This window comes from Pteropus medius, unplaced genomic scaffold (assembly GCF_902729225.1).
Source record: "Pteropus medius unplaced genomic scaffold, Ma_sr-lr_union100, whole genome shotgun sequence".
Taxonomy (NCBI): Eukaryota; Metazoa; Chordata; class Mammalia; order Chiroptera; family Pteropodidae; genus Pteropus; species Pteropus medius.
The window spans coordinates 3,855,514-3,874,083 of record NW_024356249.1 but is presented as its reverse complement, the minus strand read 5'-3'; the positions used below and the strand labels follow the sequence as shown (position 1 = coordinate 3,874,083).

Here is an 18,570-nt window from a genome sequence, read left to right as displayed (position 1 = left end):
TCATTCTTTTTCACTGTCTTTTTTCATTAACTGTCATTAAAACATCAGTGGTCTTCTCTGTACTCAGACTTCTTTTATCTCTGCTCTCTCATTCACCTATTCTCATCATAGCTTTAATCACTATACATGCTGACAACTCACAAATGTCTTACCTTTAGCCCAGTCTCCCTCATAAGCTCCAAACTCATGCCCCTACTCAGCTTTCTATTGGGCATCTCCAATTGGGAACCTCAAGGACACCTCAAACTTGAGAGTTCTACAACTAAACTCATCATCTCTCTACCCCATTCTCAAATCAACTCATTTTCCAGCATCTAATTGGTTTTCCAGAGCAGAAATCTGGTTTATTCTAGGCTCTCCTGTCTTCATGACCAAAATCCAATCATTTACTTCATCTTGTCAATTTTGTTGCCTTCAAATTTATATCTACCAATTTTCTCAATTCCAATATTACTGCTTAGTTCAGATTACTAAATACCTCATTAAATTTCTTCCACACCTCCAATATCTACTCAAACAACTGAGCTATGAGTGTAGTTTGTTCATTCGTTCTCATCCTATTTACTGATCAATCGATCGATCGATCTACCTACCTATCTATCTACCTACCTACCTACCTACTTATCTATCAGACAAAAACATTAAAACTTAAACAGATTAAGTGAAATGCCCCAAATCACAGAGCATTGAGGCTGATCTGAAACCAGGCAATCTGATTCCCATGTTCACAGGAACACTCAGTAACTGTGCTGCCCCCCAATAACCGTGCTGCTCCTCAAAGAGTTTCTACTCATTCAAAATTGAAAAATGAAATGAAAAGGGACCTAAAGACAGCAGAAAGCCATCTCGCTCTTACCTCTTCGATTCCACCACCGCCCCCACCCCACTCTCTGGCTCGTTCAGTAAGACCTCAGCTCCCCAGTACATCCCATGAGAATAAAGGGCAGCACACACCCTGAAGAGGCTTGGCAATTTTACTGACCGTATTTGCTGATATATCAATAAGAAAGTAATGGGAGATGAAGAAGGATGGACTTTATTTTTTAATATCTGGCAAGGATCTATGAATCCAATGAATCAATGGGAAATAAAAGATAGTGCTTAAAATAGAACTCTGAAATACTTACTTCTCTTGGTGATCTTGAGCCCCCTTCTCGAAATGTTGGTTTACATCTGAAATTAATCTGTCATTTAAAAAGAAAAGTGTATTATATTAGGGATAAACATCAGGCTAGAATGAGTTACCTGAATAAACCAACAATGACAAACAGTGAGACTATAAAACAAAATGCCGAAGAATAAGGAACAAAGTTTAACACTATTCTTAGTATTGAAATCATCACCCTAGATAATCTCAGAGATCTCAAGTGATTCCATATCTCTAATCATGTATGTCTCTTCACTCTCGTTGATGAAATCAACATACCTTACAATAATGCTTATACTGTAAATTCGAGAAACTGAGATAATAAAAAGTCAGAGGAAAAGTATACGGCAGCTGAAATCATCCATCTGTGTTTCAGATTTTAAAAGTAGGAAAATATAAACGAGAAATTTTCAATATGATGATTCACACACATTCTTTATTAAAGTATTCAGTGTTGCCTTTTTTTTAGACGGGGAGATCTCCTGGTATATTGATAACTTCTTTAGCTACATGATAAGGTGAAAGAAATACAGAAATAAAGGAAGAGATGAGTAAATGGGGTTGGGACATGAGATAAAATATTAGCAGTCATTCCCACAAAGTAGCAGTTGGCAACAATTAATAATGTGTCTGTAAAACTAAATGAAGGTTGCAGGGATTAAAATAGTTCAACACATGGCAGCTCAAGAACATAAATAACACACAGAGAATCACACATGAAAACGGAGTAGGAGGCATGAAAGGGGTGAGAACAGCAGACAACTTTCTGTTGGAGCCTTTCCCTTCCCCCAGATGACAGATAAATGGACTACGCAGAATCCATTTTTCCTGAGGGAAAGGCACACAAGGATGTCACTTCCGCTCCCCCCACGGCTCGAAGAAAGGAACTCAGAGCTGGCTTCCGGCCTGGCTTTCTCCCTTGCAGCTAATTTAGGAAGAAGTAAACTCACGAAGGTCAGGCATATCTAAAAAATGATTCTTAAGAGCTTATGGAATTTTTTTTCTTTAAGAAAAAAACATCTTGTAGACAACCCCATGGGTGAATAACAATGCTTGCTATTGTAAAGAAAATTAGTACATACCAGGCTTTTCTCTCTAACCACATTATTCCTTTTCCCAAGTCAACATAAAATGATATCAAAGTATATTTTGGCAAACAGTAGAGAGAACAAACCTTAAGCACTGCCTTTCCATTATTAATCTGGTAATAATGTTGGGCTTCCTTTTTTTTTTTTAAAGGGCATTGCTTTCAAAAAGTTGGAAACAGAAATTGATACCTGGTCTTGAAAGTCCAAACACTTGCAAAGCAGCAAAACTTACAGCAGGTGGCGCTGGCTCACCTTTTCTAGCTGTTCGATGCAGGCGGTGTGGACGACGATTTTACAGACTGCACACTTCCTCCTGAGGGCCGATTTCTACAACGTTCAATTCAAAATACAAGAAGAAATGTTAACAGTCTGTTCTGAAGAGGACCTTGGTTAAGAAAAGAGCATATGTAAATAAAGCAAACTTTGCAATGGTTTGTATTACTAAGCAAATTTACAGTTTCATCTTAAACATTCAATAACACAACAAACTTCATCAACAGTCCTCTGATCCACTGAGTAGCTCCATATCCTCATGATTAGGGGCGGCCTAGATTTTCTCTTCAAAATATAATAATTATAATAGCTGCTAGATATTGAGCATATAATATGAACCGGAGTCTTTATTCTGTTATTTCTAAGTTTCATAACCTAAGAATGAAGGCATTGTTTTTCTCCATTTTTAACAACATTTTCGCTCTAGTAGTTAAGGGGCAGTGCCAACTAATGTATAAAGTTAAGTCTAAGTTCAAAACAAGCATTCTTCCTCTCCTGCAAAGAGTCTGCATTTCAAGGGGCCAGTCAATTCCAGCTTCTATCCCAAACGCAAATCTAAACTAAGCTACTTGGGTTTCTGCCCAAATCTTCATGAAAGCAAGAAGACAAGTCTAACTTTTATACCTAGTAATAATAATAATAATAATAATAATAAACAGCTAAAATGGATTTAGTACTTGTTGTCTGCCATCGACCCTTGTTAAGTCCTTCACAAATAGTTAACTCATTTAATTCTCACAACTCTAAGAAATAGATACAATTCTGACTCCCAGTTTACAGATGAAAAAACAGAGGCACAATAAGTGATATGCCTGGGGTCATGTAATTAGGGCCCCCAGGGGCAGATGGCCTGAATCTAGCACTCATACCTTTAAGTATTACAAAATTTGCTCTCACAGTCAATATCAGTTTAAATTCACAATAAAAATACTTTTTGAGGTGTATCTTTTCTCCAATGCTAAAAAAAAAAAAACAAGCAGCAGGAAGAGAAGGAAATGGTGGAATCTTAATTCGTTACTGCCAGCGCCATGTAAAATCTCAGACGGAAGGCGGAGCTGCGTGAACAATTTTGGCGTTTGAGAAACTTTATTACATCAAAGCCAGTCTGCGAAATAGTCTATCGAAGCTTCCAAGTGTGAAAGGTCCTGTGTCCCTACCCTTAAGGAAGGTGCTGTCATAGATGGCCAGCAGCCTCCCTGCTCCTGATGTGTGGCTGCCCCCGCTGAGGTATAACTTTTGAGCCAGGCAGAGAGATGAGAAGGAATAAGGGGTTGCTGCTACCGAGGAAAATAGGAGGATCGAACAACCACCTTGAGGGGGTGGTGGCGGGTGGGGCTGGGGGGTGTTGTATCAGGAAAGAAACCACAGCCTCCTGCCTCCCCGTATTCAGCACGGGGCAGCCACAGTGTTATCAGCCACCAGCCAAGGACCTAGAGCACTGCCACACTGCAGCAACCAGACTCGGTGTCCAGACACCCACTGATGAGGTTCAGTCACCCTGCATGTGGGCGTGACGTTTCCCCTGGTTCTCCTCTACCTGAGGAAAGAACATAGTCTGCGACATTAAGTCGGTTTAAGCATCAATTGATTTTGCAGATAACAGAGGATGAGGGACACCCAAGCGTCCAGTTGCACTACTGAAATGTGTCTCGGCTCTACTACTAGCCGGGAAGGGGGAACTAAGAATAAGGACAAGTAGCAGTAGTAGTAACAGCAGTAGCAGCATCACGCCCAGCAACAATAATAAAATTTGAGTTTGCAAATTCTCACGAGCAGCGTGCCCATAAGCAAATTATTGTTGCTCCCCCGTTTCCTCTGGATCACGTGGTGTGGATCGCCGCTGTAGCACCACCTGCAGCAAATGCATGGGGCACTTGAGTCACGTTGCTAATCAGAGTCTCAGTGATGCTAAGGAAATGGGAGTTGACTCCAGTCTACTCATTATCCACAAAACGCCTGGAAGATTACACTGCAGACAAGCGCGATGGGCCACCGCTGATGAGCTGTGATGTTAGGACGCCTGAAAAGCCTCTTTCCTCACCAATAACTCCTGCTCTTGTCTAGCCTTGTGCCTGACCTCGTGCCCGGCATTAAGTTCTGCCGAACTCCAGGGACTCTGTGTGACTCCTACAAAGTTACTGAAGATGGCAGGGAGGGCACCGAGCAGGCTCAGGGACCCGCAGGCACTCACTGGAAACAGAATACCTCTTCCTTGCCTTATTTTTCATGTTTGGATTCCAAGTTAGAAATTCAGAATAAAGGATCTGGGCTAGAAGAGTTTGAGAATCACTGGGTTAAGACAAGTTATCTCTCTGCTTATTCGTATATAATTATATACACTAATATCATTCATATGGAATAATTCAAGTGCAATGTTCTAGAGAAGATAATATATGAAGTAAAAAATACCTCCAGTTATAAAACTAATTTCATTTAAACAATATTGAATTTTAAGACTCTCATACAATATTACACACTTCCATGCTTTTGGAGGCAATATATATTATCTATAATCTTAATTTTTCTTCATAAACACTACAGCATGATGCATTTTACGAGAAAGAACACAGTCATTTTCCTGTTTCCTGTGTTTCTATCAGACTAAAGAGCCTTTTTAATGTCATCGTATCTATATTTTGTTGCTCTCCATTTCCTAAATAGCTTCTTTACAGTTTATAATCTGAGAAACAGATAACTAAGGTTTATAATCATATGGAAAATTAAGTGAATAAATTCTGAGTGAAGGCCTTAGGTCTTTCTTCAAAAACAGTAAAGTACATGGATGTTAGTTCCTCAACTGATAAAAACCATTTCAGTGAGTCAGAATCTTAACTGCTGACTTCTTGGTTTATGACTTAGTTATTTGAAGTAGCTCGATAATAAGCTTCTGGGCAGAAATTGCTCAAAACATAAAGATTTTTTTGTGTTTGGTTATGTTACAATTTTTATTCACAAGATTTAATCTAAATGCAAAGACAAAATGCAGGAATCAAGACATTATAATACTATAGGTATTTACTTTTTCTTTAAAAAACTCTTATTTAAGCCAATACTTCTTTCACTATGAAAAGTGATCAATCAGGAAAAGTCATTAAATTAATTCAACAGGTTAGCTGTTATTCTTCGTGTTAGTACTTAAGTTGTTATAGAACTTGGCACAAAAACATAATTTAAAAAATAAATATGGCCTGGGGCCCAAACATGCTTAAAAATTAAAACGATAAAAATGTAATAATTCACTCTCACCGGTGACTTTAAAGACGCATTAGGCTTACTGCTTTAAATATCAAGTAAAGTAACCTTAGCGTCCTTACAAAGGGTTTGTTCATTTTGTCAAAGGAAACCCATTAGTTTGCAATCATGTTTGTGTGTATGTGGGTGTGTATGTGAGAAACCTTATTTCTCCCTGGAGCCGGGGTCGGGGGTCACATCTGTGAGAACGAATACAATATAGGATATAATATAGATCATAGCCCATCACACCATGATAATATACACAGTGCTTTAAGCTATAAAACTAATTTATTTAAACAATATTAAATTTTGTTTCAACATTGTTCAATGATATGGAAAATGGTGACTTACTTAAACAATAATAATGCAGTGATAAGCTGTGCTTTAAGGTGATGGACATAAGCTGACCCACAGACCTAACAGTGACCGTAACGGAAAACAGTCACGTTCCAACTTGGCCCCACACGCTTCCCATGCTGCAGGCACTGCTGGCATTGGAAGCAGAGACAGCGCCTTACCACTCTTCAGCTCATGTCAAACACGGGAATAAAACTGTCACAGCCTTAGACCACTGGAGCTGGGACTGGGGACAAAAGGATCAGAAGCAAGCGGTAATAGAAAGTACGTAATTATCCCTGATAAAGTTGAACATCTAATCCTGTCCCTCTCCAGCCCTCACCTCTTCCTTTGGTCATCAGTCCCAGATCCATATGTACGACCGAGAAAGCTATTTGTTCTTCTTTTGAGCAAGACATGATTTTTGCTAAGTAGCAATGAATATCTGGTGGTAATTAATAGGGTTTGATAGAAAAAGAGAAAGAAGGAAGGAAAGGAGGCGGGAGGGGATGGAAAACCTAGTTTCACGGCCCTGTGACTTGTGAAAGGGTTGGGGCCTCCTTGCTGCCTAATGTACCTAAAGTTAATTGTCACCCCAGTCATCTGAAGTTTGACCCCAAGAAGCATGTACAACAAGGCTGGCCTTACCCCTTCCCAAAAAGGCACACGCCAAATAAACCTTATTTCTCCCTGGAGATGGGGCGACTAGCCTGCCTGCTGGCCACCCCTCTCCTTCTGCATTCTACGGACACTCCGCTCCACATGTACACACCTCCACAGGTTTCGCCACCATCGGAGGAAACTCTTAGTCTTCAGAGCCAGCATTGCGACACTTTCTTGGTCTCAGGAGAGCTCAGAGGCCAGAGGCTGTTGCTGGCCAGGAAGCTCCATTAGTGAGATTTCGGGGTTGAAGGAGCTTGCAGCATCTCCCTCCAGACAGAATTCCCAGACCACAGGCTCCCAGAACTAAGGCAAGGAATTACTGCTTCCATTAGCCCCGTCCCAACGCGGAAACTACAGTGACAGAAAGATGTACGGCCAGGGAAGGGACTCTAGGCAGGAGCCCAATCCAACTGGAGGTGAAGAAGGAGGCAGAGAAGACACTCGGGGGAAGGGACCGGATGGAGCACTGGGTGGTGAACGGTCAAGAGAAGTGGGGCCGTGAGGATGGGGGGCTGGACCGACTAACTTGAACTCTTGCCTGGCTGTCTTCTCCCCAGCGATTTCTCAGCCCCTCACCTTCCTTAGATCAGAAGAATCATGCTTCTGAGGAATAAAACTAAGGGAGGGTTGCTGGTCAGGCAAGAAGAATTTTATCCTCCCTTCTTGATCCCTTTTGGACACAAAGCTCGGCCTACAGGGGAAGAGTAGAGAGGAGGGATGGACAGCAACGCACCGGTAAGGCTGCCTTCTTTCGTCTTCGAAGGTGACGTGAATGGGCTGCTCAGTAAAGTGGAGGGGAAGAAGCTTCCCAAGCCCTTATAGTGTCGGGAACTCGGTGAACTTTCGGTGGGGGCCGCCTCCATGGGCAACACAAACTGGAACATCACCGCTATGTAACCCAACGTAAATGAAAACAAGAGTCCTCTGATTTATTTAAAGACCTAATTAAAAAGAATGACAAGCATATTTGGCAAGTTATGCTTCTCTGGGGAGCCTGGCATGCAATCTGTAAATTGGTATTAAAAAAATGAATGACATTATCAGGAAGCTCCATTAGTGAGATTTCGGGGTTGAAGCACAGCCTCTATTGCCACTTCTGTTGGCTTTCCTTTCCTCCAAGGAGAATACAGGGCATTTTGGACAAACCAGGAGGGTAGCTAACTGAGGTTTCAGCACACCCCTATTATGGGCCTTCGTTACATCAGTAAGTCTCTCTGCGACAATAGGATTTCATTATTCCAGACCAAGGAGCGGAGATGCCATGTGTCCAGAGGAATCTGTGGTCCAAGGGAAATCTCAGAGATCTTCTCAGAGGGCCTACCACATGGAGACCTCATTCTGTATTAAAGGCCCCCACCCTCAGCCTAACTTCTGATGGTCCATGATGGAGAGGCCTTGTGTTTGTGCCTCTGTAGAGACAAGGGCTTGTTGAGGGCTGAATCTCTCTGAGATGGCTCCTCACCACTGACACCCTAGATACTAAGTGATGCCAAAAGTACCTCAGAATATCTAAAGGAACAAGGAGCAGAAACAACAGGAGGTTGGGAAGGGGACTCATGTAAACTGGTGCCAAAATATTCATGCAGCGCTCAAACGTATACCGGCATGCCTCACTCTGGAATTACAACGGTCTGAGGTGTCCTGCATGAGTGAATTTTTCATATCGCGGCAACAGTCTGTTGACCGCTGACCTTTCCAAAGCATATTTTGGACATTTATTCAATAAATGATGGCAACCATTACTATGCAGATAAAGAAACTCTGAGTGCTATTCAGGAAATACAAAGGAAGAAGCTTCTGTCCTTCCTCGGAGAAGCTCGTGAAGCCACTTGAGAAGACAAGAAGGACTTGGGGAAAAAAAAAGGGGGGCATTAACAAGAGAAGGCCGCAGCTGGCTAAATGCTGAAGGAACAGCCTAGAAAATAAGAGCTATACTTTAGAGGAGGGTAAAACTCTGGAGGCTGAGTCAGTAAAAAGGGCCTAACAGAGAAAGCAAATTCTTGAATTGGGCCTTAAAAGATGTGTATGTTTGGAAAACTGAGGACACGCAGCAGAGAGAAGATCCACAGACGCATCACGCAGTCGGTACTGAGGCTTCCTAAAAGGCCTGGAGACTGGCTCTGGCGTGTGCATGGGGCACAGTCACCGGATGTGCAGGTGTCCGTTTTCATGAGTCGTTGGGCATCTGATTTGGTGGGTGAGTGCAGAGGCGTCTGTGTGTGTGCCCGGCTGGGGAATGAGAGAGGGGGTCCGCAGGCGTGGGAAGTGGGAACACTGTCTGTTTAAGAAGCCAAAGGAGCTGTGTCGTGAGGGCCTGCAAGAGAAATGGCACAGGACAGTTCCTGAGAGGCCCGCGGTACAGTCCCCAGAAGACAGAGATTCCTCTGTGTGGGTCCACACTGCTATAACCCAACACCAAGGACATTGCCCGACACATCGCAGGAGCTCAACGGACATTCCAGAAGGGAGGGAGGGAAGAGGAAATGAGAAAAGGCTTGCAGAGAAGGGCTTTCTCGCCCCATCAAGTCCCCAACCCAGCCCCAGTCTGGAGAACTGGTGACTTTGGAATAATGAGACAAAGCCCACGCTGGGACAGGAGCAATCTCACATCAGGAAATCTCAAAGGAAGAGGTAAGGAGGCGCCTTCAGTGCCTCGGAGGGCTCGAAGACCTGCAAACAATAAAGGAAAAGCAGGTAGAGGCTTCACGGTGCTTTTACCTGAATGGCTCTTTTTATCAGCACAAATGAGGCATCTCCTGCGGAGCCCAAAAAAAATATCTGATGGGAAGGTGAATCTGCAGAATACCGAGCTCTTATGTAAAGGGGTGGAGTTGAGAATGGGAAGTTGGTACTGCGGCCGTGTGATTCCACCTGTAGCTACAAGCTAAACAGACCTTGGAATATTTATTTGAGTGACAGTTGCGGGGGTGAGGAGGAGGCACCCTGGACAGAATTGGGGCCAGCAAGCAGGCCAGAAATCCCAAACACAAGGCCTGATTGGGTGATGCAGATTCGGCTAGAAAGGTGCATTGCGAACTGAATGCCACAATCCTTAACTCTAACCCGAGAAATACAAATTTCAGCCTAATTGGCAATGGGGGCACCAATAGAGTTTTTGAGACTGATGTAACCAAAAGTAATGATTTAATCTGGTGCCCGTATGTGGCACTATCTGAAAGTGGAAGGAAAAAGATAAGAGGAATGAGATGCGTGATTTATTAAGTCAGTCAACCAATAAATGCTGAGTCCCTACTGAGTACCAGGCAATTCCCAGGCATCTTCCTAGTCACACGCAGGCATCCTGGGAGGTTAACACGGATTTCTCACACCTGGGCCTTACGTCTCCCAGTAGAATAAGTGATAGCCAAGGACAGCTTTGCTCCCACACCTTGGTCAGCTTGCTACCTGTGTGCACAGCTGACTGCACATCTCATGCTGTGTTATGTCTGGAATTGCCTCTAAAGAACTGCAATAAAACTCACTTAATTTGCTCTTCAAACAGCCTATTTTGTTCTGTTCTAAGGAACACGTTACCTGAAGCAATCTGCATATGAAATGTTTAAGTTTCTAGAATCACCTTCCCTGAGTAATCTCGGATAGGCCTGTGTATCCAGAGGATAAGCAGGACCCACTTGAGCTAAGGCCCAGAGGGTCAATCTTGCAACTTTCCTAGAGACACGGAGAAAGAATAAAAGTGAGCTGAAGATGAGAACTCGAAAACCTTTCGTCCTCCTGAAGATGAGATAATCAGCGCTCATATGAAAAACAATTTGGCAAAAACCAAATTGCTAGAAACCATGTTAATTCAAAGCTGGTTAGAAAGACTGATACCTCACTGCATTGGACCATTAAGTGAGGATGGGACAAAGCTACGACCAGATGGCACAGAATTCATTTGAAGACAGAAAAAAGGTACATGTATCTCAATAGCTGACTGTTATATTAAAATTTATATCGAATCCTTTTCTTTAAGGGTGGTTTAAAAGTGGCTTATGTTGGCAAATTTAATACATTTTCTTAATGGGAAGAAGGATTCTCTGATGGGCTACAACAGAAATCTGTGTGAACCTTAAAATCTACATTTTGGACTTCGATTGGGTATCTATCTGCATGAAATGCGGGTGTGTTATCGATATATGAAACAACTGTGTGCCGCAGCTGTTACTTAGGAAAAGTATGGTGATAGCCTGATCACTCTGTATTGGGTGACACAAACTTAATGGAAAATACAGCACTCCACAGCTCTCAGAGCCAGCTGTGCAAGGCTGCACGTGGCCCGGCACGGACCAGGCCGAGATCGTCACGCTGCCTTCTTCCTTCTGACCCCACCTTCCTGGTCATGATGTATCAGAAAAGGATTTCAGCCTCATGAACTCAAAGACATCTTCAGAAATCCGTAATGCTATTTCCCACTCGTTCTCATTTTACCCGAGGACACTTCCCATTTCCATAACTACCGCTATTAATAAATGTTTCTGTACTTTGTTGCTCTCGTGACTTGTCTCTGCTGCTTTGTATTTCCTTCTGCTCCTTGTTTTTTCTCTCATTTCCTTCTTCCCATTTATTTCCTCTATGCTTCTCAGCTTTGGTGGCAGCGGGTCCTAGTTTATGTGACCACAGCCGGTCAATAGCTTTATCAAATGCTACCTTCCTGTCTTTGGTTCTTTCCAGCTGCTTTTGTGGCTACACCCTACTCAATTTTTACACTCCCTTCAAAGTTATCTCAGATCAAAGTGGCCATGTATCACAGTAGATTAACTGAAGTGTTACTATATGTGTAAGAATATAAATAAATAGGATTATAAGTGTACAGACATTTATAAGTAGAAATTCATACAATTAGAGTCCTACACACATAAACATAACTGTACTCACGAATTTCTAGAAGACTGATATGGACGAGGATAGGCTGGACATATTACAGAAATCATAGTGAAGACAACAGGAAATGGCGTCTCGATGTTTTCTCAATGGCTCTCTCTAGTTCTGAGGTAGTATATCAAAGGCACGGCAGAGATCTGAGGCTTAATATAAGCTAGAAACATCAAAGTTTGCCTTTTAATCCTTGTTGGTGTAATAGCAACAGATACGCCATCTTACTTGCAGTACAAATCCTAACATGTTCTCATCATCAGTTTATTTTCCAGAAATAGATGAAAATGTTTTTTAAAGGCACGGCTTAGGGTTTCTAAACAATAATTTAGAGACATTTGTTTTAACCTAGAAGATCGTATGTACGTAAGAAGCCACATCGGGTCGTGGTAAATTAGCTACCCTTCATTGCCGTTTCCTACCTCCCAAGCTATTGGTGACATAATTGAGACAAAGTCTTCCAACCAATCTAGCCCAGGAAGACGGCCATTTCAGCCACGGTTCACCAACGCTGTATCTCCAATGGGCAATGTGGTTTTCACTCACATACACACACCCATCCACACCGTTTTCAATGAGGACATCGTTACCACACACAAAGTATCTACCAGGAGGACGCTGTGTGCACTATAAACACAGCTCGCTTCCACCACGCGAGGTGGGGACCATTCCCCAACTTTACAGCTAAGGAGCTGAGACCCTGTGAGACTGAGCAACTTGCCCAAGGTGGATGAGCTAGGAGTGGAACTTGATCTTTCTGACTCAAAGCCATCTCTTTCTGTTACGATTTACGACTTCTCTCTTATTTTCTTTACTAGTGATAGAGTAGGGGGAAAAGACCAATGAAGACAGATAAACATGATATTTAATATGATTGCTTTAGAAAATCTATTCTCATGAGAATCCCACGGGGATGGATAATAATGGCAACCGGTGCACAACCGCCTGTGCCGAGTGGTAAACGGCTAGCTGTCTCTACTCTCCGTGAGAATCAGATAAATGAGCTGCAGTAGGCATGACGCTGGCTAAAAGGGGCTTAAAACCCCAGACCAGCCTTCCAGTAGTGAGCATCGAATCTCCCTGTGAAGAGCCTTAAAAATAAGGCAGGAAGTTAAACAACCTGGATTCTAAGTACAATGACATTTAAAAGATTGGGTTGATTTGGTGGCAGGTCTATCTGTGTGTGTACGGGTCCTCTCTCTCGACAAACATACCACTCTCATTCATTCATTTATTCCATGAAAACTGACAGGATAACTACTTAGTGCAGTCACTGTCCTCAGTGCTGAGGACTCAGCAGAGCACAAGACAGGCAAAGTCCCTAAGCTAAATGGAGCTTATGTTCTGGTGGTAGAAACAGACGGATGAGTGAGTGACATTTTTTTTAATGACAGAAAATGCCATGTGCTATAAAATATCAAGAGAATGGAGAAGGGGCACAGAGTCAAGGACCGCCGTTCAGCTGGGCCAGTTGTTATGCCCCATGAGACCTGCCTTCTCTTTGATTCATGACAGAGGTGACGATTATTACGAGGCCCTCCAAAGTTAGTGCCTGGGCTGAGCCGTTGGGTTTCAGTTTCTGACAATCCACTGGAACCGCTTTCACTCAAGAAGGAATGACTATAATAACTAATTATTATTGAGTGTTTGTGACTTGTCACACTGTTAATTGTTACATATGCATGATCTCACTTAAGTTTCACAACGACCAAAAGAAGCAGGTTTTATCCACATTTTATAGATGTCAAACTGAGACTTTCATTTAAATAGAAAGTCTCACAGCCTGGATTCAAAGCCAGATCGTTCTATTCCACAGCCACCTCCTGGGCTGAAGACATCAAAGCAGCCTTCTCTGTTTCCTTACATTTTTAAGGAACTACCTTCTGAAATCTGCATCTGCCTGGTGTGTGAGGTAGGGTACTGATAAGGACAAGCTCCTAAAAAACAGAGGCAATGTCAACCAGTAGTAGTTCTGGGTACCTGCTAGTGTGAATAAGGCTTCAGCCAAGATTGTGGCCTCTGAGCAACAAGAATATGGGAAAATCTGTTGTTCTGGGTCCCGGGCACTGAGGAACATTGGAAGAAGGGCAAGCATCTCTACACACCTGGGGATATGTAAACTCGATGCTGAATCAGATGCAAATCATTTTGATTAAGTAACAAGACTGTACCAATATTAAAAAGGACTGCACAAACACAAACTCGTGTACGAACACGTAAATGCAGCCTCAATCTAAAACGATCCTTGCAGAAGGGATGACAATTATTCTCCAAGAATAAAATCAAACACATATAAACACACACTTGGCTTAATGAAAGTTTAGAACAAAGGCAAAAGAATTGTACACAGATACAGAAAAGTTAGGAGGCTAGATGCTGACTGTCTTTGCCTTTTTTTTTCCCTTTACCTTCAAGTAGAAGTAAGTGCTTCCAATAAACCACCCCAAAAGGTTGTCGTTATTGATCAACATTGGTAAGTCCTAGGAAAACTGCACTGTGTGAGCAGTTCTCAAATAGTTTTCCACTGAATACTGAGATCCCACGAGATATCGATGGACATTCTGTGGGAGAAATAATGGATTCAACAATCCTTCCCTCACCCCTAAAACAAAGTAGGAAACTCTGCATATCTTATGCCCTTCTTAGAGTATATTAAAGGTGTTCAGTGTTTTCTAAATTTATTTGGTCACAAGCCTCCTTTAATGAACAATACCCCATATTGTTTCTATGAGTTCAGTGCTCTCCAGAACAGAATTTCTTTTTTTAAGTGGATCGTGCAAATAGACAAGGGTGCTGTGTTGATCCAGGGTCACTTAGGAGGAAGTGACAAAACCCTAAAGCCCTCTGAGCTCCATATCCTGTCACCATCTCTACTGCATGAAGTGAACACGATCAGTATGATATTTGCCTCAACTACACAGACAGCAGTCTATGCCAAATGATTCGTTATAACAACGGCGATGACAATTGTAATAGTAACAATGGCTGGCATCTACTGAGGGTTTGCCATGTGCTAGACACAGTTCTAAGTGTGCACTTGAATGAACCCATGGGAATGTGTGACTGTGTGGCCAGACACAGACAGGCACCACCACCAGCCAGACATAGACGAGCAATACCACCTACGCCCACAGGAACACTCCACGCCCTCCACTCACAGCCACTGCCTAGGAGCAGAGTCTGTCTGTGCAAGTGCTGTTTCAAAACTACTTCTGTTGGTTGCTATGCTCTCCCTGAGCCACTGAGCACCTGCGTATCCTAATGGCAGGAGAGGCCGCTGGCAGACAGCGACCCTGGCAGCTCCTGGAGACAGCGTCCTCAAGGCTGGCGCCCGAACAGCTCAGAAAGCCGGCCAAGCAGCCTGGGCTTTACCGCTGCAATACCGACAGCCTGCACCGCACTCGGCCAAGCCACCATCTGGGTGTGCGGATCACCAGTCCTCTGGGCTGGACAACTGGCATGTGAGGGGTCAGCGAGCAGGCGGGCTCGGCGACTGTGCGGCTCGAGTCCAGCTCTGCGGTGCACACCTGCCAGACATGATACGCAAACAGGCAGAAGGCCCAGCAGTGCGCGCTGGGCACTGATTCACCTGCTTGCCCACAGCGCACGGATGCACCTGAGCCAGCACCTGCCCACGTTCCAGAGATGAAATAGACAGGGTGGACCAGGTTCGAGATTTTTTTTTTTGTAACAACAAAAAGCTGAAAGTTTCTTTTAATTAGGACAAGGAGCTATAGTGTCCTTGTCCTCTTCTTACAAGTTTCTTCCAGGGACCCAGGGGTGTGGCCAGCATCCTTGTGGGCAGATGCCGGGATACCCGATCACAACGATGCGACTTCTGATTCACCAGTAAGGAAACAGGGCCTGTGAGATGTTTTCCAGAACGAGTCACTTTTATTTGTCACACTCAATTGGTTCCACCCATGACTTAGTGAGACTACATATATGACACACAGTGGCAAAATAACAGGTGAATCTCGAGAAGCCTCAGACAGAACGATCCCAAACATAAGGTATGGTTGAAACCAGTCCACCCAAACTACTGATTAACTCATTCAACTTAATGACATTAAAATATAAGCAAGGACAGTAGAGAGAAAGAAAGGATATGAACATCTGTCAATTAATTTGATCCTTCTACCAATTCTGAGAGGCAGACGTAATCATGACTGTTTTACGGAGGAGCCCGCGCCTCAGAGAAGCAGGGCGGAGCCAGGGTTTGCATCTAGGTCCGTCTGTGTCCAGATCCTCACTCTCCACTCCCCCTCAGCCCCACATCACACAGGGCCTCCCTAGAGCAAGTCATTCATTTACACAATATCGGAAGACACCGTAGAATCAGGGTCAGGCTTTGCAGGTGGGATCAGCCACTTTTGACAAACATTACCCACCAAAAAAAAGATGAAAGCAAACTACATGAACAAAACATTAAAAAAAGTAAAACAGTACCCATTAGCCTACCGCCCCCCACACACACACACAACAGGTGACATAAGCACATTTAAAAATAGAGAACATATATCCGGTAAGAGCATTTTGAAGTCTGACAGTTCCTTTTTGCTCCTACTCAACCCACACACTCTCTCTCACCTAGCTGTCTACCTACTCTCCCCGCAGCGCTCAGCTCCTGGCGCTTACCTGCCTGTCTGCTCACTTACCCCAAAAGCCACATGCCTCTCAGCCAAAACCCTCAGTCAAGGCTGATTGAAGTGTACGTGTGTGTGTGTGTGTGTGTGTGTGTGCGTGCGTGCGCGCGCGCACATCCGTGAGCCTCATGCAGTATCTGTACACCTGGAAAAGGTGACTCACCCTGCAGAATGGCCACTGTGTTTGTTTGTTTCCTAGAGCTGCCCTAGCAAAATGCCACAAACAGGGCGGCTTAAAACAACAGAAACGTGTTCTCTCGCAGTCTGGAAGCTTCGAGTTTGAAAGCAAGGCGTCAACGGGCCGGCACCCTTCTGAGGGACCCGAGGGAGAATGTGCCTCTTTCCTGGCTTCGGATGACAGCCTCCAGTCCTGGCCTTCTCTGGCTCCCAATAGCATCGCTCCAACCCCCGCCTGTCATCACACAGCCTTCTTCCCTGTGTGAATCTCCATGCGTCCTCTCCACCTCTTAGAAGGACACGTGTCATATTAGATCAAGGGCCCACCCTGCTCCAGGATGACCTCATCTGAACTAATTACATCTCTAACAACCCTATTTCCAGACGAGGTCACATTCCGAGATCCTCGGGCTTGGGACTTTGGCATATCTTTTGGGGCCACACAATTCAACCTACAAGAGCTACGATATGCCAGGTGCGAGGACCAGGCCACTTTGTTGAATCCTGACACTCTCTTTATGAAGTAGTTCGGTGGCCCTCTATCCACTACGTGTGACAGCGCCTAGAATCATCTGCACAGTTGGTTTCTTTTAATATATCCGTGCCCGACGCCACTCACCAGAGCTTCTGATGTGACAGATCCAGGCTGGGAAGCAACCATTTTCAACAATAAAATTAAAAAGTAAAGTTTCATAAGTGCCTGCATTGCTCATCCAGAAATAAGTCTCACTGAGGTGGATCTGAACGACAATACTTTAAGTTAGAAAATGGAGGCGGAAAGAGGTGAGATGATACGTCTAAAGTTCACTAAGTAAATAGATAAAACAGCAGGTTTTCAACCAAGGTTCATCTCGCACGAAGTCCACTTCCTTCCTACGACCTCCGTGTCCTCACGCGTGTAGGCAGGTGTGACTACTGTTGCGTACATCCACATATGATGTAGGTAAGTGTCTTTTAAGTGTCACAATACATGTGCACCGGTGTGTGCTCTTTGGATTATTAGTGGAGGCACGAGTTTCTTCGGGAACCAATGTTTAGCGGAACATCTTTGGATATCTTTTAACAAAGCACGAGGACGGTTTCTACAGATGCTACCCGCTAACCTGTGAGGCTGTCACTTATAATTCAGCGTCACTCTCAACACCGTCTGAAGTTTCTGGGACTGGGGACTCAGCCCATAAACACAGAGTAAGTGAATGAAGAAATGTCCATCCGAATAAATAGCACCAGACAAGAGCGGCCCTAGTTGGACTTTTATTGAATTTTCCCCCCATAATCATGCTGGGAAACAGCGATCTTTCTGCTTCAATTTCATTATCTCTATTCCCCTTTCTCCCCTCTAGGCCAGAAAAAGAAACAGTTGCTAATTTGAGCACTGTCACTGATTTGGAAATAACTTTAATCTCATTAAATATCTGCTGGCAGACATTCTACTGTATTAAATGTTGCCACTAGAGAAACGTTAGAAGAGGAAGGTATTTTAAGAGTTACCTGGTTCAGCCCCAAGGCTTTGGAGCAAACTCTCCTGCAACACTCTTCGTGACCTGTGATGTCACCGCCTTGCTTTCAAGGCCCTCCAGTATCAGCCCCCAAATATCAACCCATGTGACAGCAGGAGGCCGTGGATTTGCAGGACAGTTTTGGTTTTAAATAGACCATTGCAATGTCCCCATAAGTTAGAGTGACAGTTTCCCCGATGCCTTGAGTTAGACAAAGTATCATACAGCCATGCTTCATGAGCACACAGACCTTTGTAACATGCAAGTTTAGGTTCAGAAAATGTGGACCCGCGTACACCTCCATCCGTCCTCATTTCCAATGCTTCCTAACACATGCCCTTTGGGATGCTCGTGCATGTCTCACAATTACCTCCTCCCTCGTACAAAGCTTGTCCCTCCTCCCCTGAGTTTGCCTGTCTTCATCTCCCAGCCTGAACTGTCCTCCTTCCTCAATTCCACGTATGTAAATTGCACCCGTCTTTCAAAACTGTGCTCAAGCCCCATTTCCATGGAGCCGCCTCTGTCTGCTCAACCCACACTGACTTCTCCCTTCTCCTAACTTCTGCCTGTGACATTTGCTTTGCTAAAACAGGGTCATGAGTGAAAGGCACATCTTAAATGATGGATCCCCTCCT

At 43.8% G+C, this 18,570-nt stretch overlaps 1 protein-coding gene across 1 annotated transcript in view; it reads right to left on the bottom strand.

Moving 5' to 3' along the window:
• Positions 1–18,570, bottom strand: part of DGKI (diacylglycerol kinase iota) — a 375,451-nt gene that overhangs the window by 219,575 nt on the left and 137,306 nt on the right. Inside the window, exons 4-5 of the mRNA XM_039860746.1 lie at positions 2,488–2,562; positions 1,128–1,184 (exon numbers count right to left, since the gene is read on the bottom strand). Of these exons, the coding sequence (XP_039716680.1) occupies positions 1,128–1,184; positions 2,488–2,562 (132 nt within the window). The remainder of the gene's footprint in view (positions 1–1,127; positions 1,185–2,487; positions 2,563–18,570) is intronic.